The sequence below is a fragment of the Semicossyphus pulcher genome, unplaced genomic scaffold (assembly GCF_022749685.1).
Source record: "Semicossyphus pulcher isolate SPU_LCO1_2020_fin unplaced genomic scaffold, fSemPul1.0.p SCAF_8, whole genome shotgun sequence".
Classification (NCBI taxonomy): Eukaryota; Metazoa; Chordata; class Actinopteri; order Labriformes; family Labridae; genus Semicossyphus; species Semicossyphus pulcher.
The window spans coordinates 5,641,847-5,667,104 of NW_027211759.1; the positions used below are offsets into that span (position 1 = coordinate 5,641,847).

General features: G+C 41.7%; 2 protein-coding genes across 2 annotated transcripts; one reads left to right on the forward strand and one right to left on the reverse strand.

Moving 5' to 3' along the window:
- Positions 1-4,617: 4,617 nt before the first annotated feature.
- On the reverse strand, positions 4,618-15,309 carry rassf9 (Ras association domain family member 9). The gene is made up of 2 exons (XM_069686879.1): positions 15,230-15,309; positions 4,618-6,865 (listed from the first exon to the last, which is right to left on the reverse strand). Exons 1-2 carry the CDS (start codon positions 15,274-15,276, stop codon positions 5,599-5,601), a joined length of 1,314 nt encoding a protein of 437 aa, XP_069542980.1. The 5' UTR covers positions 15,277-15,309; the 3' UTR covers positions 4,618-5,598.
- Positions 15,310-17,675: 2,366 nt separating this feature from the next.
- Positions 17,676-24,988, forward strand: nts (neurotensin). Its single transcript, XM_069687191.1, has 4 exons — positions 17,676-17,736; positions 19,170-19,231; positions 22,747-22,956; positions 24,558-24,988. Exons 1-4 carry the CDS (start codon positions 17,676-17,678, stop codon positions 24,699-24,701), a joined length of 477 nt encoding a protein of 158 aa, XP_069543292.1. The 3' UTR covers positions 24,702-24,988.
- The last annotated feature ends 270 nt before the right edge of the window (positions 24,989-25,258 follow it).

The following is a 25,258-nucleotide window of genomic DNA, read 5'->3' on the forward strand; positions in this document are numbered from 1 at the left end:
GGTAAACACACGTGTCTTTTGCAAGCTGAGAACCTCACAAACTAGGACAATTTTTATTTGGACAGCCATTAACGCCACATCTTTAACTGTTAGCATTGTTGTTAGCAGGTGGCTCGCTTTGCCATGTAAAATACATATTTAAAAGATTTATTTTTACATTTTCTGACTCCCCAAAAATGTATTTATATAATTAAATTAATATCATAAACATGCAACAACTACTTCAGTATTGGCCTAAACTAACAGCTTCTATAGTCGACAAGGAAAATCTTGAGTTGGGGCAGCACTTGTGTCTTTCTTCGTCCGTCTGAGCGGCGACATGCGTCTCCACCTTCCTGTGATGAAAGGCCGTGTGACCGAGCAGCATCAGAGAACACCTGTAGCAAAGCAAACAGCCTCAGCCAGGACAACAGTGCTAATAAAGAGGAAAATTAACATCAATGCCAACATCAAATGTGTTTACCTGAGCTGGCGCAGACGGAGGGCGGAGGAGGTGCGAGCGCTGAGGTGTGACAGTGTTTGGGTGTGTGTTGACAGAAAGCATTAATTTTGGTGAACACCTTATATGATGTACAATAATGTAAGAAACCACATAACACAGATAAGATTTCAGAAAAGTTCCCCTGTTTTAATCAGCAGCCAGCATGTTTTCATCCTTCCAAAACACACACACCTACACACACACCTACTCTCACTTTCCCCTGTTTGCTCTCTCGTTGCTGCCTGGCAGCGGGGACACTTTATTGCTCCCTGGGCCCTTTTATCAAATGATTCATGCCTCTTTGACAAGATGGCACTCCAAATGTGCTTTCATTAAGGCAATTAAGCCCGAGGCCCTTGAACTACTTTGACACGTCCTGACTCGTCTGGTTTCAACGCAAATGTGACTGAGATTGGCAGATGGCACCGTGGCAGGGCCAAAACATGAGCATCATTTAATGTCATGAATAATTTTGATGGTTTTATTGTGATCTCGCGGCCAACAAACTGTGAGGAGAAGCTTGCATTAATTAATTAAACAAGGAGTGGAATAATTGATTCTGGCTTCGGGCATTTTCATAATATACAGAAGTTTACTGTTGGGCGTGCTGTGGGAACAACACCAACTGACACGCAGGGCAGGACTTTGGCTCGTGCACAAGGTGATGTATGTTTGTCCTGAAAAACCTGTGAAGACAAAAAGTGTTTGGATGCTGCTTGAGAACTCTCTGACTCCACATACAAGACAAAAACAGGGTGACAGTTTGGAAATAATGTGATTAATTAGCAGTGTTGTGACCAAGTTATCTTTGCTCAAGTCCCAAGTAAGTCTCAAGTCATTTGGTCCAAGTCTCAAGCAAGTCTCGAGTCATTTTTTCTTGGGCAAGTCAAGTTAAGTCCCAAGTCAAGTCACTTTTTTTCCACCCAAGATCCAGCACTCTTACCTGTAGTATCCGGTCTTCATAAAGAGAAAAGACAAGATGTTAGTAGCCCGTATAATAATGATATTGTTGGCCAATTTATATAACCTGTTCAAAAAGTCTGACAATTAATTGTATCTGTATTATCTTGTCACAGACGCAGCCATGATGATGGTCTGAGACCGTGTTGAGTAGTAACGAGTTCGACTGATGAGGCTTCTCTTTGGGGGCTTTGATGTTGCGTTTGACTGACAGCCAGTCGTTCACTCACATACCGGGGAGCTTTTTGAGTCGTCCAATCATGATTATCATTATATTACCAATCATTAATGTGCTTTTGTCACCTGAGTATGAGAGAGGAGTGTCTGTGAAAATCAAAATGAAGTCCCAAGACTTTTGATAAAAAATTTCTTCTGAAACACGAACATAAATTGACATAATTCAAAGTATAACATTTAATTTCATAACTAAACTGACTATTTCTGATTTACGTAATATTTTATAGTGTGTTCTTTAACATGGCATTCATATCAGCCCCTTTCTTTTCTTATCAATGCTGATTAAAAACTTGCTGATTAAAAACTCGCTGCTAATTGTTGTCCAATGCTGATGTTAAAAGCTGCACAACCCGATAAAACACACTGTAACGTGCAGTGGCTTTCACGTCACGTCTTCCTGACCCTTATCACACTGCTTCCTACAAAGGTCTGTGCAAAAAGATATGGGTACAGCCAAGGTTGAGAAAATAACACGGCGCAGTCTGGATCAAAATATTTTGAAATATTTCTCAGGGTGAAAACATTTGCCGTTAAAACTCCATCACTGGAACCACAGCTGACAACAAATTATGGTTTACTCAAGCCAGTCAGTCGGGGTAACTGGGAGGGCTGAGCAAAGACAGGTTTGCAGTCGGTCTAATTGTCATTTTGGTGCGTGTAATTATTGTTGTCTGCAAACACACTTGTGAGCTGGCAGGTCTTTGAATTGTTGATCTGCTGCAGAGAGAAGAAGGTAAACATTACCTGAGCCTGCAGCCTCACCGAATGTCAAACTGCAGCAGGAAAACAAACTCTGGTTGTTATAAGCGTTGGAAAATATTTAAGAATTTTATTGGCTTTCCCGAAGACTTGTTAATTTTTACTGGAGTCTGTTCAAGCAGTGACACCAAAGGCTCCCGTTGAATCAAGTGTATCGTTTTATAACATTAGAAATGTTCCTATGCTTCACAATCTGTCAAGATGAATTATGCAGTACATCCTGTGTTTTGTTAAACTTCCTGTGGTGCCTCAGCGGCCTGAACAGCAACTAATATTGAAAAAAAGTACAGGGAGGTCCTTTCTTAAAAAATATATATCTAAGTGTTTTATTACTTATTGCCATTTTAAAACAGCAGACATGCCGTCAGCAAAGTAAAGAGGTACATCTGCTGTGTATGAAATCATGCTGTAGAGACTACTAACACTACATTTTTAATATAAGAATTATTATATGGTCCTCTTTAAAAAACAAAAACAAAGAGTGCAATAGCAAAGAGCAAAATCTGTGGAGCCTGGAGATGCTCTTAAAGGTGAACAAAAAAGTCAATTAAACAAAATGTTCAGGCACTCTTAGACAAAACCAATATTAAAGGCCTTTATTCAGTATATTAATATTTTAAATATGAATCATTTAAAGCTCTGACTGCTGACCACATGGGGTAATGTCCCCCCGACCGCTCGCATCCCATTTCTTTTATTGCAGTGGATGGGTAAACGTCGGCGTTGATGAATATTAGACCCTCAGAGCAAATGCTCCAACAGTCCAGGGTCGATGGATGGGTCAAACACTGAACGTATACCCAGGAGATTGCTATTCATGTCCCATTCCATATCTCTATATCTCTATAAAAGGATATCAGCAAACACTAGCTGAATCTGAGCAAAGGCATTATTTTGGCAGTTGGTAGTCCATGTGGTGTTGACCGATCATGTTTGAGCGGGCGTCAGTTACATGCAGTAAAACGATTAATTTAGAGAGCAGGAGAGTTTGAATGCAAAGACCCGACTGGAGTCCAAGAACCAACAGTCATCTCTGCTTAAAGAGATAACTCAACTCCTGCTCCATTTGTCTTTGGGTTGTAAGTTGGAGTGTAAACAGTGACATGTAGACAGAAGAGGAGCATACTGTAGGCCAGGAGTTACACCGCAAGCCAGCAAATAATGTCCGTTTCCCCCAAAGTCGTTGCTTCCATGATTGGAATAAACCTAACCAACCTGCAACAGCTTCACAATTGTTTTCACCAGACTTTGGTGTCACATGGGAAACCAAACATCATATTATCTTTTTTGGAACTCAACCAAGTAGTTTTGCTGTCTAACTGGGGCTGTCCGATGTATAAGAACGACTCTGGCATTGGTTTTGTTTCCCATCTTTGTCAACGGGTACCTTGAGCATCTGTAGGAGGGTGCGGGACGTGACAACACGTTTGTATTTGACGACCTGGGAAAAAGAACAGGTTGGCACCAGATGGCCTTGGCTTTGAATGGAGTCTAATGACTTTTGATCAATGCAACAGAATCCGCTGCATCCACTTTCTGGTTGAACAACAGACTCTGTTATTCAACATACCTTCCATTAAAACTTTCCACCAACTAAAGACAGGTCTGATTTGCATTATAATATGAACTCCTGCTTCTGTTCCATCTTGGTGTGTGCCTGATGGTGAAAAAGAACATGCTAGAAGTACCGTAATAAGCCCCCATTCCATCAACAAGTGTGAGGCACCGGTGCAAGGTTGTTCACATTGTAAGATCTCTGGCCTTTCATGCTTGGTGGAGTTACTTAGTGGCTAGAAGCGGTGAAGGAGGAGGCGCAGGAGGGGGGGTTAAGCAATTAGTGTGTGAAATAGATATCCTCTTCTTTTCCAGCAGGCAGCCTCACTCTGCCCCGAGTACAAAGTGTGAGTCTGTCAGCAGGACCTTGACAAGAGGAGAGTGCTCGCTGTTGTTTGTGCTTGCCTGGCGACCATGTTGTCTGATTATATGCTGCAGTGACTGGAAATGGGCTCTGCACTTGCTGTGTCATTTCTCTCTGACTCAGAGCTTTAAAGAACCTGGAAAAGTCAACTCAGTGCTTTTGGCACCTTGAGTCTTTTTTCCCGTGGTTTTAGAGTCAACACCTTCTAGCAAACAACTTCCACAAAATAATCTAATCAATGCTTGGCACAGTACAGTTCAGTATTAGTGTTTATTATGAAAAGTAAAATGTACATTTTACTCTATCAAAGCTTTTGTGTTTAAGCATGGTTTATATAGCCCAGATATTTGTGCTACTTTTGCTATTTGACCAGATCAGTGGATAAATGGAGAAAGGAAATGGTCTTAATAAAATCTCATCTGTAAAATACAATTACAAGATAAATAAATATGTCATCTCTCAATCAAATTGTGTCCTGAGAATAATCTCATACGGTGGATACAGCAGTGAAGTACAGTGTCGCTGAGAGGAATCAAAATATTTAAACAATTCTCAAATCTACAGCCAAAATAGTTAGCCATTTGTTTTAATATAAAACATTGTTAATAGACTTATAAGTGTGTACAAAGAAGTGCAGCTTCATAAATAGCTCGAGAACTTTAAGAAAAGAAAAGTAGCATACATTCAAAATTATTAAGAAATTAACAAAAACACGCTTAAGTAACTAAGCCACCTTAGACATGCTAAGGAAATTGTCTTCGAGGGCAAAAATGTACAGTTAAAAGACGGGAAACCAAGCCGTCATAAACAGTGATGGACTAGTTGCTCCAGTTTTGTGCCTTGCATGTATTATCAATACAGCTGAATAGAGAAAGGAGGCATTGCACTTCCAGCTACCATCTCTTTTTGCGAATGGGATGTCTTTAAATTGCACAAACTTAATAAATCTGTACATAACATATATCATATATATCCATTGTATCAAATACGACAAATGCAGCAAAATCTTACAGTTTTAGAAACAAAGATTAGCATTGGCAAGACATTGGCATTATTGCTTTAAACATGGCCATCACTGGTCCATCGAAAATTAACTTGATGCTTCATGAAAGCTCTTCGGGGATTTGTCTTCCAAACAAGAACAATGTTTAGCTCTAAAAATCAAATGTAATGACAAAACATGACAAGCACCGACTGGGGCTAGTGCATACAGAACCTTAAATTGCAGGGTCACCCGGGTTGTTCAAACGTCTGTGTCCAGTGGGGGAGGGAAGTCGAGACACGGTGACAAAGAGTCCTGACTGTGTGTGGAGCTAATCCCAGTGTCTGAGTCTGTGTCTGTAACGTCTAATGGGGACAGGCTGTGTTTGAGTTTCACTGTCTGCGAGACGCTGCACTGAGTCTCACTTTTCAGAGGCACAGGACTGGACTGCTCCAACTCTCCTTCGTCTGCAATTTTCAATGAGTTCAGGTGGGCAGCCAGCTGCCAGCACTCCTGATCCTTGGAGACCAGGGTAGCCTCATAGTGCTTCAGCTCCTTGTCTATGTCGGCCGCTTGGTTGTGAAGGGACACACCAGTGTAGAGGCTGTGTTTCAGTTCATCCTGCAACCTCTTGAGTTCAGCAGCGTAGAACAATTCGTCCGTCTCCATGGGGAACAAGGAAGCAGCTGTTGCTCCTTGTTGTTCAATGTCCTCATAGTGGTTCAGAGGAAAGTTTGCCCTCCTAAGCTCAGCGTCAATATCCTTAGACAACTGGAGGATGAGATTCTGATGCTTCTGAACCTGCAGCTCAAGCTGTTCCACTCCATTACTGGTATACAGGTACTCCTGTAGCTGCTCTTCAATGTTCGCCTCCAAACTCTGAGCACAAGCCTGAGCCGATGAACTCTCAGACTCGGCGTCCTTCTGCGCTTGTAGATCAAACCTCTCGATCTCCACATCCAGCTCCCTCATGCGAAGGATCTGCTCCCGGATGGTGTGGTCCTGGTTGAGAATAAGCTGTACCATCCGGTCGACCTCGTCAGCACCCGGGGAGTTCTTGCTCTCTTTGTGAATCTTTTCCAGCTTCCGGAACGCTTTCTTCACCATGCGCTTTTGCCTCTCCACCGGCAGAGACTGGGTATGCTGACCGCGACTTTGATCCCATCGCTTTGGCTTTGCCCCCTTGGGCTTAACACCCTTTTTAATAGGCTGAGGCACAAAATCACTGGTCTTGATTAGCATAAACTGGATGAAGGGTCTCTGGTCACCCCAGGCATACCAGAGTCTCAGGATTCTGGTGAGAGGAGGCAAGGCTCTCTCAAAACCCTTCCACCGCTCAACCAGACAGAAGTCTTTGGGTTCCCCGTGCAGGAGCCTCTTGCTCTCGGGGATTGACTTGTGATCATCCAGTAGTGCCTGGATCATATCCGCACATGTTGTGTGCTTTGTTACTCCACAGACAACTTTCTCCTCAGTGCAGACAGTAACCTGAATCTCCTTTCCCGCCACAGGCTCGGCATCTTTTGTCCTGGGAAAGAGAAGGAAAAACAAAGCTTATGCGGTGGTTTAGGCTTGGTAATGATACATTTAACCCCTTGACACAAGACTTCCCCCCTGTTTGCCCCTAAGCAGCTTAAAGGTCTTTAAGGAAGTAAAGATGCCCAGTCAGAACTGAGCTAGGGTTGTTGCAATGACACAGGCAACCTTTAATAACACCTGGGCAACAATGAAACCTCAATTTAAAATGAAGAAAGGGGCCTATAACGTCATCGGACCATACTTGATAAGGTTTTCTTTAAACTCAAAGCTTAATCCAAAAGGCAACTGAACTTGGCTGAAGTTCTTGAAGACGTTTCACCTCTTATCAGACGTGTACAGAAACGTGGACAAAAAGTCCACATGCTTCACAACACAAACTCTTCTACGCATGCTGTGAAGTTCTTTCACTATTCTCAGTAGTATATTTTCTTAAACTGTTCCTACTTTGATGTTCCTTCATTAGATCAGTGAGCAGAAAACTACATTTGCTCATTTCGTGCGCCCCGGCATGATTCTATTAGACTGTTACTCATCATCTGGCTCATCAGAGATGATCACTTAATGGTTCGTTCTGAGCTATTTAACCCCAAGGCCCTCATTAACTTTTCGTCTGGACGGTAAAACTTGCTCAAAAAATGACCTCTGATGGGCCGATGATATCCATTTTTTACATGCTTAATGGACCGCCGGTAATATCCAAGACCTAATATCCAGTCATTAAATGATAGGCACCGGCAAAGCAGACATCCACAACACGAAGAAGTAATCAAATAAGTAGATAACATTGCCAGACATTTCAATTTGATGTCAAGATCAAGACTAATGTATCATGTAATCGTTGCATAGTTTTCCTGAATGTCAAGTTAAGCTTACTCTTTAAAAGCAAAAAAGGATGTACCATATACTTCTACTTTTCGTTTGTCTTTGAGATTGAAGTATCCATTATTATCCCCAAGAAACACTAAACAGGAGCTCCCAGTCTAACGCCTGACTGGAGGCTGAAGGAATGTGGATCTATTCAACCAAACAGGCAATTCTTCATCAAACTGTTAACAGTAATAAATCAGAATAACGTGCTTGTAATCCTGGTAAATCTCAAGTTTGGTCCACGGTCCACAGAATCGATGGGAAGCAGACTCACTGAGGGAGTTTTGTTTTAGCTCAGCAAGACATTAGTTCAGGTTATCTGACATAAGTGTACAGAAACCACATGAATAGGATTCTTTCCTCTTAGCAATTTTCAGATCGAAATAAGAGATAAAAGACATTCAGCGATTGTTTCCCAGAAGCCTTACATCCAAAGATTGCTCAAACTTTGAGATTCAAATCGCATACTCGTTGTTAAACTTGTTATCAAATGTTAGAAGTTGTTCTTCGCCTCAGTACGTAGCAATATTTTCAGATGCTGTGCCTTTCTATCTGAGGAGATAACCTTGGTTGACTGCAGCCCACATTAACCACAAGGAAGGGTAGACAAAAGTACACGTCGTCTGAGGATGAAACAGATACTACCCGCCTGGAGGCCAACACCAGTGAGTGAGATGTATGAAGAACTGTTCATACAGGAGAACTTAAATGCTGCATTATCTCTGAGTTTTCAGATTTTACAGTCTGATAGCGCTGTGTTTTGGTTCCCACACAGCGTGAAAACACACAACCCCTGCATTGTGTAAAGTGGCAGTGAATAAGGTGTCAGGAATGCGATACGTATGCAACAATGCAAGCGGCTGGTTAATGGTTATGGAGGCCCTTGGAGATGAGCGGAGCAAAGCAAATACCTGAGCTATGCGCAGGCCGAACAGATCCTGTACGCCTCTGGCATTCAAAGACAACGACCATGACGACTTTGACCTTACAGTTTCCAACTACAACCTACTCAGGAAGCGCTGTTGGTGCGCAGGAGAGAAAACCGTGGGTGGATACAGTGAAAGCCAAGCTCGTGTACAGTAACAAGCAGCAGTTCTGCAAAACATACTATGATTGTCAATCTTAAAATCTTCTATTTGTTGAGAATCAGAAATTTAAAAGCGACAAATACAAATTAATGCTCCAATCTAAAGAGAATAAACTCACGGTTGAGAGATGATGAACAGAATACAAAAGACGGAAAAGAAAAAGAAGTAGAACCACATTTTTACCTCTTCAAATATTTGTCAAATAACACAATCGGAGGAGGCATGAGGTAACCTTTTTTTCCTCCACTGGTAAGCTGCTGTGAGAGACCAATTTAGATGCAGGAATGGCGTCATTTTAATGTGTCCCAAGGCAAGAAGTTTGGGAACCAGAATCGTACTTCAGTTGATGGACGAAAGAATAAAAGAGGCAAAAAAAAGAACAGGAAAGGAGGGAAAAGGGATGATTGGACCGAGAGGAGCATGACAGTATATGTCACTCTTTAGGCCAGAAATATCTGAACTTCGTCAGCACATGGTGAACATACACGTGAATAAACAGCCATCACGGACAATTAGATATTTCAGAGGGGCTGACCCACGACCTCAGCTGCGCAGGAAGAGGGTACGGTGAGGCCGGGAAACACCTGTATTTGTCCTGGGCCACATTCACCAACGCTCACACAACATCCTGCCAGTACAGTTCAATGAACAGAGGGAGGAAGGGGAAAATGAATTCCACAGCGGTCACTATAGTCCTGTGATCTAAAACACCACCCTAATGTGAAGAAAGCGTTGACAAATCTACGACTTTGGCAGAACAATCCACGTTTCAAATGTCCAGAATAAAACTTAACAGCAGATTTAAAAATAAACCTAACGTCTGTGTTTCAAATCTGTAAACAGTTCTTAGAGGCTAAACTAATTTGAGACTGATTTTCGGCCCATCCAGTCAAAGCAGATGGCTGTTCAACATGAGTCTGGTTCTGCTCGAGGTTTCTGCCTGTTAAAGGAAGTTTTTCTGCCAATGTGCCGAATATTGCTAAGTGCTACTCATGGTGATTCACGTTGGGCCTCTCTTTAAATAACATAACAAAGAGTCGGTCTAGACCTGCTCTTTTTGTAAAGTGTCTCCAGATAACTCTGGTTATGATTTGGCTATGAAGTGGCTAACTGAGTGGCCAAATAATTACTATTTAAGTATTTATAGAATAATATTTCTGTTATTAATGAGTTTCATGCAATTGGAGGGTCAGCATGCTAACTCCCAATATAGCTATAGCCTTATTGGGTAGTTAAGAATAGTAGGCTTGCTATGTATGCTAACCGACTAAAAGCCAGTTTACATAAAACTTTTGAGATGGTCCCAATACGCCAGGCTTCGTAACACTGCTTCTCTTTCCTTTACTTTTCTTAATGACTTTTTCAGTTGGCTACAAGCTGCCTTTCCTCAACTTTTATGGACCAAATAAACCTGATGTCACGCTTACAACAACTGTCACTTCCAGGAAGATAACTGCAGAGATAAATATGGACGTATATAGGCATCAACACAATGTGAAATCAGCAGACTTGTTTATTTCTGTTGTAAAATCCAGTCCATAATTATAATGTTAAAAGAAATACAATTAAATACTAGCTTCTTTGATAAACCGCATCTACCCAACAGGTACGTCTCACTACCTGTCAGTCTGACTAAAACACAATCTTCAGCCCTTAAATATTCCCAACATTGACTAAAACAACTTCCTTGACAGCTGCAATACTTTATACCACACACTGATGAAATCATTCTGCCTCTCTTTGAGTTAGCTAAGGCTAACGTTAATTTGAAAACAGAGCATGTTTGCTCCTCGTAAATCGAAAAACTGTTGTGCGAATGAAGTTTTGGAAAACATGGTGGTAAGCTACACGAGCACCTGATGTCACTAAGATCTGTGATAAATTGGAGTAAGCATGGAGTTTCCTGGAAATCCAAGTTTGAACCAAGTTGTACCTGCAGGAGAAGCAAGCTGTTACAAGACAAACATCAATCAGGGGAAACAACCTGAGACAACTTTTCTCCAAGTCCCAGTAATGGAACAATGAGTCACATATCTGCAATACAGTAAATGCAGAATTTCTAGGAAACTACCACTGGAATAATTTTCACTTTTAGCCTTGTAGGTTGATTACATTTCTACAAACTCAACATTAGTGTTGCCTCGCAAACCTCTGTATACAAACCTCTCAATAAGACTTGTGGGATCAGGTGCTGGGAGTACCAAAGCCCCTAACCCTCTCCAGAACACTCCCCACCTGGATAAAGACAAATACTGCACGCATCATTGGCCTGATTGCATCGCAGCTAATACACTCATAAGGGCTGTCACTGCTGGTGCCATTTGATATTCATAGCTTGGGATTAAACTGAGGTTGCCAGGCACAACAAATGAGGGTACCCTCATAGGTCACAGCTTTGGGTGATACATAACAAAGCTGACACTGATTTTATGATTAGCGCAAACCTTCTGATTGGAAATGTGCCAATAGAATTAGGACGTACGAGGATCGTTGTAAATATTCTAATAGTTCTTGTTATTGTGAGGATGGAGGCTGTGCAGTGGATAACACAAAGAGAGTAAGACCTCAACATTTCACACTTGGGCGAACACAAGAAACCTAATCGGGCCCGCTTGACCTCAGGTTGAACTTCCAACCTGAGAAACCCAGAGAGACATCAGACACGTGGGAGGAAACCGCATTAGATTATATTAAACTCAGCACAAGTTTGTGCGTGGGGAGATTGTGTTACAGCTCCACCATGGTGGCACGGCACTCTCCCATTGTAATACACATAATAACAACCTAGGACGACTTAACAATTCCCTCTTTGTCGTAAATCTGCAAGCTGCATGTTACCACAGATGACTGCATGCTGGTGGTTTGAAGATGTCGTAATAAATGACAGATTTAAAGCTCTCCGGTGTCTCAGCTTGTTTTCTCAGATCTATAGCGATAAATATGTGCATGCAAACAGAAACAAAGCTTTTCATATCTGCAGAAATGTTTTGCTTGATTTGGAATCAAAATCTTGATTGCTTGCTAATTACTCAGGTGTTGACGTTATAGGTTTGAAAAAACATGGAGCTGCTTTCTCCTAGCTCAAAGCTATATGAATACCACTAAAGCTCAGTAAGTCTTCTTCTGACATCTGTGTGAACCAAGCCTCCATGCTCTGTGATGTGATGTTTCATGTAATACAGCAGACACATGACCTTTACATTACCTTCCATATAGTAAATGTCACTAACATCAGGCCATTAAACTCAGACGATTACGTTACATTAGCGTTTCCTGAACTAATAAAGCAGCTCTGTTTTCAGACTGACCAGCATACAGCTCTGAGGTTAAACATCATGTTTTTAAAAGATTTCAAATGACCGGTCTGTCATACAGTCTGTGACGCTACAGACGGCCATCATACCATTAAACTGAAATTAAAGGATAATCTTTGTCATCATATTTCTACATATGTTGGCTCCTTAAAGACTAATGCGTCCAAAGTTTTTGGGATTGCTCCAGCAGATTGCTTCATCTGGTAGCCGCAAAACCGGCTTCATTGGCTGCAAAGTAATGCTTTGGGGCAACCGTGTCTAATCAAAGCTCGTTCCTGATAAGTGCTTTTTATACAACTGACAGGTTCAGATTGTTTCAGAGGTAGAACTTTTTGATAAACGGTCAAGATGTTGTTGTTTTTTTAAGCAGAAACAGCGTGTACATCCCTCTCTTCAATGCCACCAGACTCCATTTACAAAAACAGTAATTTTACCCTGCAGAGAACAAGTTACTCCACTACTGCTGCTTAAGGTTGTTACAATTTTTTTTGTGTTATTTTGAGTTAAACAAATATTGTGCTGTATTAGAACTGACCATTTAAAATGCTGAGGTCACACAATAACACAAACAAAGTAACTAAACAAGGCAGCAGGAGATCGGCAACTCCTGTTTGCTGTACAGTAAAATGACTGTTTCTGTGAATGGGGTTTGGTGGTTTTGAAGAAAGCAATTTTAAGGCTCTTTCTCGTTGAAAAAATCTTTCTTTAAAGAAAACATGATAAAAAGGATCTCTACAAAAAGAGACATTTAAATGTTAAATATGAGACAGGCAATCTGGGCCTGTTACAACAGGAACTTTTAGTGGATGTATTTTGATCGAGCTGAGGCGATCTATACCTTTTGTCATTTAAACCCCAAAATTATGTAAAAATCATGCCGATGCTTTTTCTCACAAAAACTTGGAAAGCATACACAAAGTGTTTTCTGTTGCTGGTTTAGATAGAAAAACAAAGATGAACAGAGGCTGTAGTAGCGCAGATACTTGTTTCTGGACAGGAGGTGCTTCCTCTCGCTCTTATCTCAAAGAGGATGAGGGATCGGTGAGGAAATAACACCACTTTTTCTATCTGGATATGTTGATCTCTGGGATGACTCCCGCTCTGATTGTCATCTGTGAGCAGAGACACAACACACCCCTTCCCCTTCTCTTCCCTTCCTGTGGGAAACCACCCACCCTTTCTTCCCCCCAGTGGCTCTGTGAATCACCAAATGAGCTTTTGCTCAGTGAAACTAAACGACGTCTTCTCTCTGAACACAATTGATCCATTTTTACTGCTTTTCGGGTGGCCTGCTAATTTGTCACCAAACAATTTTAGCAGCTAATTGGTCTTCTGAGCACAATGCTGTCACGCTGTTATTGTGGCATAAGAGCGAGATTAAGTGGACGTTGTCATTCCTTTGGTCGCATATGTCACTGACTGGCAACCATTCAATTTTAAATGATTTCAGGCCTGTAAGTGCTGGTGCACTATACCGCAGCAGCCTGACGCACAGGCCTCTGCGATGATGCGCTGTGACTCTTTGATGGTAACGACGATGAAGATAAATGTCAGCTGCAATTATCAGTTTTATTCTGAAAGTTTTGATGTTTCCACTATTTAAGATGGAAGATGAAGCTGCAAACATCCACTTAAATGCCTCTGAAGCCAGTCTGAAATCAAGTGTTTGACATATCCACAGATCTCAACACTTTAGGTAATTATAGGTGCCGCAATGGTAATTACTACACAACATGAAAAAAATAAGACATGCACAGGAGGCGGCCTCAGTCAGACTGTTTGAAGTGATCAAAGATAATTCATCTCAGCTCTGTGTGTGTGTGTGTGTGTGTGTGTGTGTGTGTGTCAAAATACATCCATTCTGCTGCTGGTGCCACTGTCAAACAGCAATTTAGCATAAAAGCCTGCTTTATTTCTGAACTTAATCCAAGACCTTTCTGCTTCGTTAGGTGCTAAATTAGTGGCTTAATAAGTAAAGCTAATGAAAATAGTTCTTAACCCACATTTAAAACTGTCCTGATCCTTGTTTTGGCAACATTAATGCAATCTGCACGCTTCCAGGGGATTGGATCATGACCTAGATACTCCAAAAACACACAAACTCTGTTTACAAACTCTGCACAACAAATGGCTGCAGTCAACAACCCCAAATACAATTTCAGGACAGCTTGTGGCTCTGCAAATCTAATTTTCCCACCTTTTCAAAAAGCCGAGGCTGCGACCTCAGCTGCAGTGAGAGGCACATCAAAAGGCCAAGCTAGCCACTCAGGGAAATTGCAGAGGCAAATTATAAGAGTGTTGATGACAGGACGGCTCTCACGCTGTAGTCAGAAAGTTCTTTGGTCCTTGGTGTCCCCGATGAAACATGCATTAAAAGTAACATCTTTGTGGTAATTACAAAGCAAGGAGACGGAGAAAACTCTTCTTATCTGATGTACAGTTCGGTGTGTTCTGACAGAAGTAAGTGCAGTAGCATATTTCTGACCTGCGTTTGCAATACTTCTCACACCAGTTTCATTTAAGGGTCAAATTATGCTGCAAAGTTATATGAATAAAAAAGTTTTACGAGGTTAAATTCTTCCATAAAATAATGTCTTTAATACTGACAGATATCCCTCTTCATCAATATTCACACTTATATTCCAATAATTGAAACAAATAAGCTTCAGGATTTCCTGATGATGGGTTATGTTGGTTTAAAGCAACAGTGCAAATACGTTAATATTGTGTCCCCGATGTTCTTTATGGTATATCATGGCACATTTGGCACACAGTAAAGCAGATACAGTAGATTTAAAGGTGAATGATATTCTCTGATTGTACTATGAGAGTCTCCTGCACCATCCCTTTAATACTACAGGTCTATAAGTATTAAAAACACAAATAATCTGTACTAAGTTTATCAATAAAGTTTCGCTTCTTTGCCCTTTGTGCTGCTCACTCATAAACCAGAATTACGCACAACCTGCGTCGTGCGTAAATCTCCCTCCACAACATCTCACCACACGGTTCTAACCAAACTCCGGGGGAAAAAAACCGCACTCAACAGGTTCCCGTAAAGAAACACTACTCTCATCAAATTACCTGTTTTTCAGTCGAGCTTTCAGGAAGCCTTTTCCAAACGGAGCCATGTCTCAGGAGCGCGAGGAAACAAACCAGCGATCCGAAATGCGTTACAGTCCCAGCATGGCACGCGGGACGTCGTCGGGCACTTTGTGTGGAGAGTTTCAGAAAAGTTGAAGGCTGTCCCGACTGAGACTCTGCAGTCCGTCCCATCCGAAAAGCGGAGGGAGGTGTTTCCCCAGACTGAGATTTGTTGGTGAAACTCTGCCCCCCTCCACCTGCAGGGACGTGGAAGTAAATGCTGGTGGCAATTCTAAGTGAACGAACTGAAATCAAACAGAAAACATAAAGTAGGAACGTCCAGTTTAAACTCAGAAGTGTTAAGAAATCAGTAAAAATGTGTGTTTGTACCAGTGTGAAAATGTTGTGCTCGTTTTGGACAAAAGAAATAGCCCATGTCAAAGAATAAATAGGGCTTCTGAATGCCATTAGCACAAATAATATAAACCCTGCAGGATGTGTGTGAGCTGCAGGTTTATCAGGCTGCTGTAATATTAAAAGAGTTATTAAACTAATGTAAAAACATGAGCATACTCTCAGAGAGCTGCTGTACAGGACATGCAGAGGAAAACACATTCATTAATTTTACTTGGGGTTTGGTAAGTGGCTCTCCCTGCTGGATTCAAACGGCAGAGATTTAATTTCCGACATGAGAGGAATGCAGCCTGCTGAACCTCCAGTCTGACTGCTGTGTTCATGCTTGTCTTCTGCTTTGAAGCTTTTCCAGTTGGTATATTTACTCTATATAATAGGATAAGATTCTCTCTGGGGACTAATTATTGTCAGTTTGGAGACAGCTGATTTACGATGTACTGACATTAATATAGCTTTAAATGAAAGTGGATTTGATATGATAGTGTTGCACATGTATAATGTTTAGCATGAAATGTATTCAGATACTTTTATACTATTACAATATATCTAAAAGTATCAGGTTTTGTTTTTTTAACTTTTTAATTTAACTGCACATAAACTTAAGATATATTTCTATTTCATGTTAGAGCAAAAAAAAAAAAAATATGCAAAAGAATAAAAACAAGATCTTTAGAAAAAAGGAGAGGATCTAAAATTGATCCTTGCGGAACTCCCTTGTAAATTACATAATGTTTTATGTCAGTGGAATATTAATGTAATAAAACAATTACTTAATGTTTTCACTGAGATCACAGAATGATCCAGAGTAAAGTCTGAATTAAATCAATGGTAAATAGTGTTTGATTAAAGAAGTAGCCAAGAGAGAAACCCTCACCTGCGTTAGACGAACAGATCTGATCCTTAAGATTCAAAATATTTATCGTCTCTCCGGTTACACAACTGTGTGAAATTCTTTAGCCGGGGGAGGGCTCCATTTGGAAAGTGGTGTAATGAATATACAGGATGTAAAATATAATAAAATAAAATATATATAACAAAACAGGGAAGAGGTGCTAAAAATCAGTTAAGAAAATTTGAGGAAAAAAGAAAATTTCAAGCTAAATACATACATCCAAGGCAATATATATACATTTAAGGTGCAGGCAGAAATAAAAAAAATATACAAATACATACATTCAGGGGTCAAGTGTGTTTTGCACAAGAGGTTGAATTGCACTAGTTTGTGTTTATGAAGTTTTATTTATTTAAAAGTGTCATGGCCTGGTGCAAAGCTGTTCCTCAGTCTGTTTATTATGTATTGCCTGGTTTTTCGGTCTTAAGTTACATTTTTAATCGACTTAAAGGTTTAATTTGGAAAACATGTTACTTGATGAAAACAGATTTACAGATTTTAATACCTGGCTACATAACAGGAATTATATGGTTGGTTTCTGCAGAGAATCACCTGTGGATTCTAAAATGCAAAGACGTGGGGGAGAACTGCTTCTCCAAACAGAGTCACACAGAGTGAATCTTTTTTCATGCATCCTCCCCCCCTCCCCCTCTCACCCCTGCATCCCCATCCCCGAGAGACATGCAAAAAAACCCTCCTCAGCCTGTGTGCAGTCATGAGGTGAAATAACCAAATCTCCCAAACCTTGACGCAAAAGACTTTCGCCTTGTGATGCCAATGTGACGTCTGATTTAACGATGACACAGCGACAGAAGGGAAGACATGATATGAAGACAGGGATGGATGGATAGACGGAGGGGGGGCTGTGTCAGTGGGTGGGAAGGTGGGGGTGATCCTCTGACATCACACTGGCTCTTATAAACTGAGGGAATGGAGCCTACTGCACTTCACAACCAACCAGAGAACTGCAGGAGGACGCGTGTTTGGATCCGGAGGAGAAGAAGAAGCAGCAGCAGCAGCATCTCTTCATATTCCCTCTTTAGCTGTGTGACCCTTAACCTTATGGACTAGATTCCTCCTCAGGTGAATTCTTCTTCAGAGCCGGATCCTGTTTTTGTTTTAGTTTGTTTCCTCATCATGATGCAGGCGCACGTGACGTGTTTGCTTCTCCTCTGCTTCACATGTAGTGGACTTTGCACAGGTAAGCGACGCAGCTACTTCAACAGGCTTTAAAATGTTTGCACTGTGTCATGATGCATCTTTAATAAGCTGTACAATTCGAGCCATTTATCCTCTCCAGTGACTGACTGTATGCAACAGGTGCATCGTTTTGGGGATGCTGCTGTATTGAGTATTGAAAAACAGCAGATGTTAAATGAGGGGGACGTTTCAGATCTGCATTTCACAGCTTCCTCATGAAGTTGTGTGTCTCTTAGTGTCCTCTCTGACAAACATATTCATAAGGTATTTATCCAGTTTTTCAGGTCTGTTAAAATGCTGTTGGACTTCAGGAGGATTTAACTTTGAAAACTCATTTAATTTATCCAAGAAAAACAAGTAATTCTAAGACTTGAGTTTCAGGATTCTTCCTCTCGTAGGCTCCTTTTAAAGAGTATTCAACGAGCACCTATCGCACCGTCCGATCCACCCAAAGCATCAACATTTATCTGTTCACTCAAACACGCCAACAAATACTCTCATCAGGTTCAATCTAATGCACACTCACAGTCACGTCCACATCGATGGTATGAGCTCTGGAACAATCTAAGGTTCAGTTTCAGACTGAGCCACAGATCTTCCTGTTCTACATCCCGAGTCATCGCTTTCCTTCTTAACCTCACTGACTTTCTTACTTACCTCCTTTCCTCAATCATCCAACGTGATCAGGGCTAATTCAAATGTTCTAGTCTTACTTCACTCCAACTTAAGTAAATTGATTTACATCTATTAGCAGTTACATTTATTTGCACACTTAATACAGCGCACACGGAGCTGCTTGAGGTAGTTGGAATTCAAGGGGACTTTTGGTCCGATGAGCAGTCAGCCTTTGAGATTTAAAATGTGGATCTATTTCATATGAATTATTCTCTGCGGGGGAAACACTGAAGCCTTGTTAAAAAAAAACAATGATGGATTTTGGAGATTTTTTGGGGTAATTTGGGTTGTGGTCGGAGTTCTGCAAATCAATACTTTGTCCCCTGTTGAATGCTTGAAGATGTGTGTGTGTGTGTGTGTGTGTGTGTGTGTGTGTGTGTGTGTGTGTGTGTGTGTGTGTGTGTGTGTGTGTGTGTGTGTGTGTGTGTGTGTGTGTGTGTGTGTGTGTGTGTGCAGGCTTAGTTTTGTCTTCACGTAGTGCAAAAGATGGACATAGATTTTGTTCCATTGATCAATTTTCTTCATTTAACAGGGATAACAAACAGTCATTGATTGTCCTGGAGTTAACTAAAAAGCTATAGCTAAAAAAAAAGGTTGCACACTCTTCTTACCTTCAGCTCAGACAGAGGACAGTCTAAATGCCAGCTGATACTTCAGATGGTTTGATATCTTCCTAATCCTCTGTGTGCTACAGACTTGTCTCAAGCTGATTGATTAGATTTCCCTAAAGCTTCTCTTCCTGTTTCTCCTCTCTGACAGACGCGGATCAGGACCAGCGGGCGCTAGAAGAGGAGCTACTCAGCAGTCTCTTCACTTCTAAGGTACGGGTTCCTTTTTTACCGCCCCGGTCAGTCAGTGACCGCTCACGTCGGACACACAGGCCGCCCAGCTGCTCTTTCATGCAGCGCCCTCAGCTTTGGGTTGGTGATCATGCTGAGAGGAGATAAATAATTTAATGTAAGGAGCTTTTTCTGTCTCACGCAGGGTGTAAAGGATGTTTGGACTGACCTGTTTGATTGGATAGTAAGAGCTCAACATGTTACTTACTTCTAACACATCAAATATGGCAGCTTGATCTGTGGCCTTAAGCTACATAATATGACCATCTTACGTACCCCTCATGTCATGTTAATATCAGTCTGCAGGGCCCCTCTGTCAGGGTAACAATACTCAATATGCCTCGCTGGTTAGACTTTAAAAATAAAGCTGTAAAGTTCATGATAATGAGAATAATCTGGTCAGTTTTACAAAATAAAGCTTCACATTTTATGTATTTTTTGTTACTGGTTTGGTTCATGACATACACGTAGTTTAGTGTGCAGGACACAGGAACACAGGGCTCATATTTTACATGTTACTTTATATCATAGAGGCTGACGCGGTGCATCAGTCCATCGACCAAAAAAAATCAAAGGAAGGAAAAGAAAAGAAGGGAAAGTGACTTGACGTGCAACATGCATTAACAGGTGGTTGTAGTTGAACGTTATGAAGGCTCATAGTTTAGTTATGCATCATAGCTGCTCGGCTATGTTAAGGAAAAAGTATTGTGTGGTTCTGACTTAAATAAGTACAAAGGTACAGAAGATTTCCGCAGCTAACACACAATATCTGACAGAATCAGCATGAACGTTTGACCCATCCATCGCCCTCACACTCCAACCAGAGCTATTCATACTGCGTCACCTGAATTTAACAGCACAATGAATGTCGGGTACCTACAGCTTCATATTGTGAAGCATGGGGCCACCGACCGAGCTGCTGCATGTGTCGACTCGGGGGTGAAAACAGGCTGGGCGCTGCTGAGAGTTGGACTGGACTGACGTGAGGGGACTAATAGCATTCAGATGGACCTGACAGCATTATACATCTTCCACCTCATTCTGTCTCTCTGTCTGACAAATAACCGTGGTGCTTGCACGGAGACGCCGACAAATCAGCCGTGTGATTCATGGCCGCTGATGCTGGGAGGTTGATCGGGGCTGATGATTGGTAATAACTTGCCAGATGACTGATGGAAAGCTGGAGAGGCTGTGAGCAGTGCAGGACTGTAGATACATTTATCTGAAATTAATTCACCTCTCCGTCTGTTCTTCTTCTTCTTATCTGATCAGATGCAGGAGGAAGAGTTTACTCATCCTTCCTCAGTCAGGGTTCACGTTAGCCTGGCTGCTTTGGGACTGACCCTCGCACTCCGTGTGATTAGTTGAGCTTTTGCGGTAATACATAAGTCGACACATTTTCTAAAGAAAGAACCCAAACAAATGTTAAAGAAATAAAATGTGTGCAGATTAAACACTAAAGTACGTCTGTGGATTTGAGTCCGCCTGTGCCTGCACTGGTATTTCTGCTTATTATGACTGTTTTTTGGAGTATTTCTAAATGCTTCATATTTCTAGAATCCCAACAACCGAAGCAAGAAATAAATCTTTAAACTCTAATAACAGTTTAAATTAGTTTAAAGTACTGAAACTGGGTCATAAATAAGAAAGAAATGTTACAGTTGGACATTTTCCTTTCAGATTTTTCCAAATCAACACAAGAAGAATTGATCCAAAAAGAAATTCAATTTAGCAACAATAATTACAGAAAGAATGAAGATCATTTGTACATGAGTTTTTGAGCTATGCTCATTTTTATCAGACGAGTGCTCGGCTATTTTAATGGTTTCCTCTGCAGTCCTCTATTTGTCCTGATTCCTTTCTCCTTATGTCATTCCTCCAAGAATTCTCAAAAGCTTCAAAACTTAAAGATTATGTACGTTTTGTAAAACATGCTTCAGCTACTTTAGTTTCTAATTTTGATCTGTCGAAACAGGATTGTTTAAAAAAAAAAAACGTGTCAGTTGAACGGGCTAATAACAAGTGGTCCTCTGGGGATTGTTACAATATTGTCCTCCTTCATTAACTCCTCATCCCGCCCCTCAGAGTTATTGATTTACTGACATCACGGAGCAGACCTTCATGAAGCTGAAGAGACCTTTCTGCACAATTACAACCACACCTGTCCCCCACTCGCTCTCTAATTCAAATGAAAAAGTGCTTCAATGGCTGAATAACTTCTAAATGTCAGTTGCTGCTCATGTGTGGTCCCTCGTGTGCTCTTTTGATGTCCCTACAGCTTTTATTACACGTCTCCCCCCCCCCTCCGGCAAACAGCAGCAACCTGTACTCGACCTGTCGTCACGACAGCACAGGAGACTGTTTGCTTGTGTCGCTCATAAACACTGAGAGCAGAGAGAGTCTGAGAGGGCTGCTGGCTGTGACACTTTCCCCTCGCCCTCTGAATCTCTCCATCATCCTCTGCGACACCTGAACGTGGTGTGTGCGGGAGCCGCGGGGCCCTCGGTCATCTTTAAACACTCAAACTAGATTATAACACAACAGGCTGCAGGTAGATGAGGTTAGATGTGAGTTATCACTGCGGGGGCCTAAAAATGTAACTGCATCTGTGCTCTCAATGTGAAGTCTTAAATGCAGCTCTCACCTCTGTGCATCTGAAAGTGAAAGCAGCAAAACTTTCACTGCTCAAGCTGCAAAAAAAAGCTGCAAATTAAATGTCTCCAAGTGTAAAAGCTGCAGCATTTCAGTGACACACATGAAATGCATTGCTATCAAAGAAGGCTGCATCTGCTCAAGCAGAACTCGAGCTACGGAAAGACAAATACTTCTTGTTTTTGAGGAATAAAATGAGACACAAAACATGAGATGGAACATCCAACAAGAGAGCTTCAGACCTGGGACACAGTGCCACATTTAAATCTAACTATATGTAACATTTGAAGGAAACTAAAGACAGAAGCATTAAAGAAGTAACGACCTCTTTTCACTCTGTGAGGGGGAAAGTAAAAAGATTTTAAAGCACTGCAGTAATTAGAGTTTACAAAATCCCTCTTTGGTAGTTCCTTCATGTTTGCCATCCCCGTCCTCAGCAGCGTAATAATTAGCAGCCATGTGTCCCCATTATAACAGGGCTATTGGATCAGAGCAACTTTAATTGTGTAAGCATTCTCGTGATTGTGTTCAGCCTGTTTGTGTCTGAATCTAATCACCAAAGCAGCCAAAACTGTACATTTCTGCAGAGAACTTAAATGCATGAAATAGACTATAATGTGATCCCTCCTCGCTCTTCATGGTGTGATTATCAGGTTGTTTGACAAACCTTTTCATCCTCTGTGGAGTCTCTCCCTCTGGGGTCAAATCAATTCTCACCTCGGTGCACATTTTCAATCAAATCACGACGACGATCTCAGTTTGAAATTAAATGTGTAAAAAACAATCACTTCCTAAATCTGTCTTGAAACCTAACCCCACCCCTCCTCCTTGTTCCCTGTTGGCAGATGAAACAGAATAAGCAGAGCGCCCCCTACTGGCGCGTGTCGCTGCCCAACCTGTGCCGGGTGGTGAACAGCCTGCGGCAGGAGGCGTGGAGCGGCGAGGAGGGGGAGGAGGAGGAGGAGGGCGAGCTGAGGGAGGGGAACCTCCAGCTGCTGGAGGAGCTGTACAACCTGCAACACATCTGCCGATCGCTGCAGAGCCGGGAGGAGAGGGTGAGACGGACACACACACGCACACACACACACATACAAACACATATGTTACAAACACAGAAAAAGGCGGTGGTTGAAGTAGTCAAAATCTTTGTTGTTTCTAGTGCAAGCCTTTGCATTTGCAGTATGACAGACTGGGTGTTTTTGGCGACTTAAAAAAAGATGGATGACTACAGATACAACTTCAACAATAAGTGAAAATCCAAAGAAAAAGAAACAAACTCGACGCTCAGATGAAGCAAACAGTCTAAAAAGGAAAGCGACCGTCAGCCAGGAAAATCAAGAGTTACAACCGGAGCCAACCATGGACGTCACACATGCAGCACTGTCTGGATATCTGGGAATTACCGTTTGTTGCCATAAGTGCCGCCAAAGAAAACGAACGTTAGAGAAAATCTTGGATCCACTATCCATCTATTTACAAGCTGCTGTAGATACGGAGATAAAGTCTGTTAGGATTGAATACAAACATAATATTGTTAGAACAAGGTTGCATTTTATATTTCCTGTTTTAGAGTCTTTTTTTTTTCATCCAAGAAGAGCAACATTTTTTGCGAGCTTATCTCATGCTGAACGTCTGCAAAGCAACAGATATCAGAGTAAAAGTACCACATCCTCGACAGCGCTCAGATATTTGATGGGCATTTTCAGTCAGTTAAGTTGTACTTTTATTTTTGAAGTTGTATCTGTAGTCATCCATCTTTTCTTTGTTTGTTCAGCCATAGTAGTTTACTGTTTACTCGCAACACTTGCAGAGAGCGGAAAAGCAGCCGCTTAGCTCCGCCTACCCTCTCTGGCAGACCAACCACTGCTGGGTGATGGAAAACGCGTCACTAACTGGGCGCCGCTTGAGATTTTTACCGCGAATGTCGTCACAGACACCCAGTCTGTAATACTGCAGATGCAAAGGCTTTCATCAGTGGGCCATAGGCTCAATCACCATTGTGTTGCCTCATTCGGCGATAGATAGTGACTTAACAGACATTTATTTAAATGAAAATCTTTGACATTATGACCTTAAAGTACCTGACCCACAGTGTCCACTGTTTTGTGCAAATACTAAACCCCTCAAAAATATAAAACTGTGATAGAAAAAGGTGAAATCAAAAGTAATTTGTGTTTTAAGAATTGTGCATGAAAGGGTTAAAAGTACCATAAATTCTACCTTTACTAAATGTTACTTCTAAAAATAAAAATGACTCAATAAAGCTGTAAAAACAAAAACAACGTGCACACACACTCACAGAAACACAGGCACATACATACAGATTCACTTTAAATTGGACTCACATCTCACACACACACACACACACACACACACAAGGCCATCCGTCATCTCTCATAAACATACCTCATTAACCCCCCCTCCTCCATCATTTTCCCATCAGCCTCGGCTCCTTACACATCGGCTTTTTTCTCTCGTCTTAACACGCCGACTCCAGATTAGCACCTGTTTTTCATGCATGGAAGCACCGAGCACAAGCGCTCATTTAATCACTGCTACCCGGCGTAGCCTCCCATTACTCTGCCACTCAGCTGCTAAACATGTGTTTTCCTGCGACACTCACCCTCCTCTCTCTCGCTCTCTCTCTCTCTTACAGCTACTCCACGACTCTCTAGAATATTTAGACGAGAACAGCGACACTCCGCTGAAACGAAAATCACCCTACATCCTGAAGAGACAAGCCGCACACAACACCAAGTCCCGGAGGCCGTACATCCTAAAACGAAGTACGGTTTACTGACAGCATTCCAGGAAGCCGCGGCGACGTTACAGGGGACCAGAGCATATTCCTGCTGTGAAGACGTGATGTGTTTTCTCCCTACATGTAGCTGCTATGTTTTATTTCCTTTCCTGTTGTTGTTTTCTGCAGCCAGACCCGTGGATTGTGTGTCCAGCATTGAGGCCTGCCTGTAAACGTCCTGAAAATAAATTTCCTGAGCATCAAGCGAATTGTGTATCTCTGAGAAACTATATTTATTTACTCTATTTCTTCACTGCACACTGAGTCTATTTTGTTCCAGGATATGATTAAAGGATTCATGATACAAAACCTGTTTCATGTGACTCATCTTTTCTTTAATGGAACTGCTTCTGTAACCAGATCAACACTTTCTATCCACTTTATGTTCACTACGCGGCTGCCAAAACCACTGAGGATCAATCCCACGTACACCACACTGCTGCAGCCCACCAGTAGTGTAATGATCCGCTGCTGAAAATAGTTCCCAGCCGCAGCACTAGGTACTAGTTCTCATCAAACACAGGCAATCACTGCCCCTTTGGCGTCTCATCCAGGTG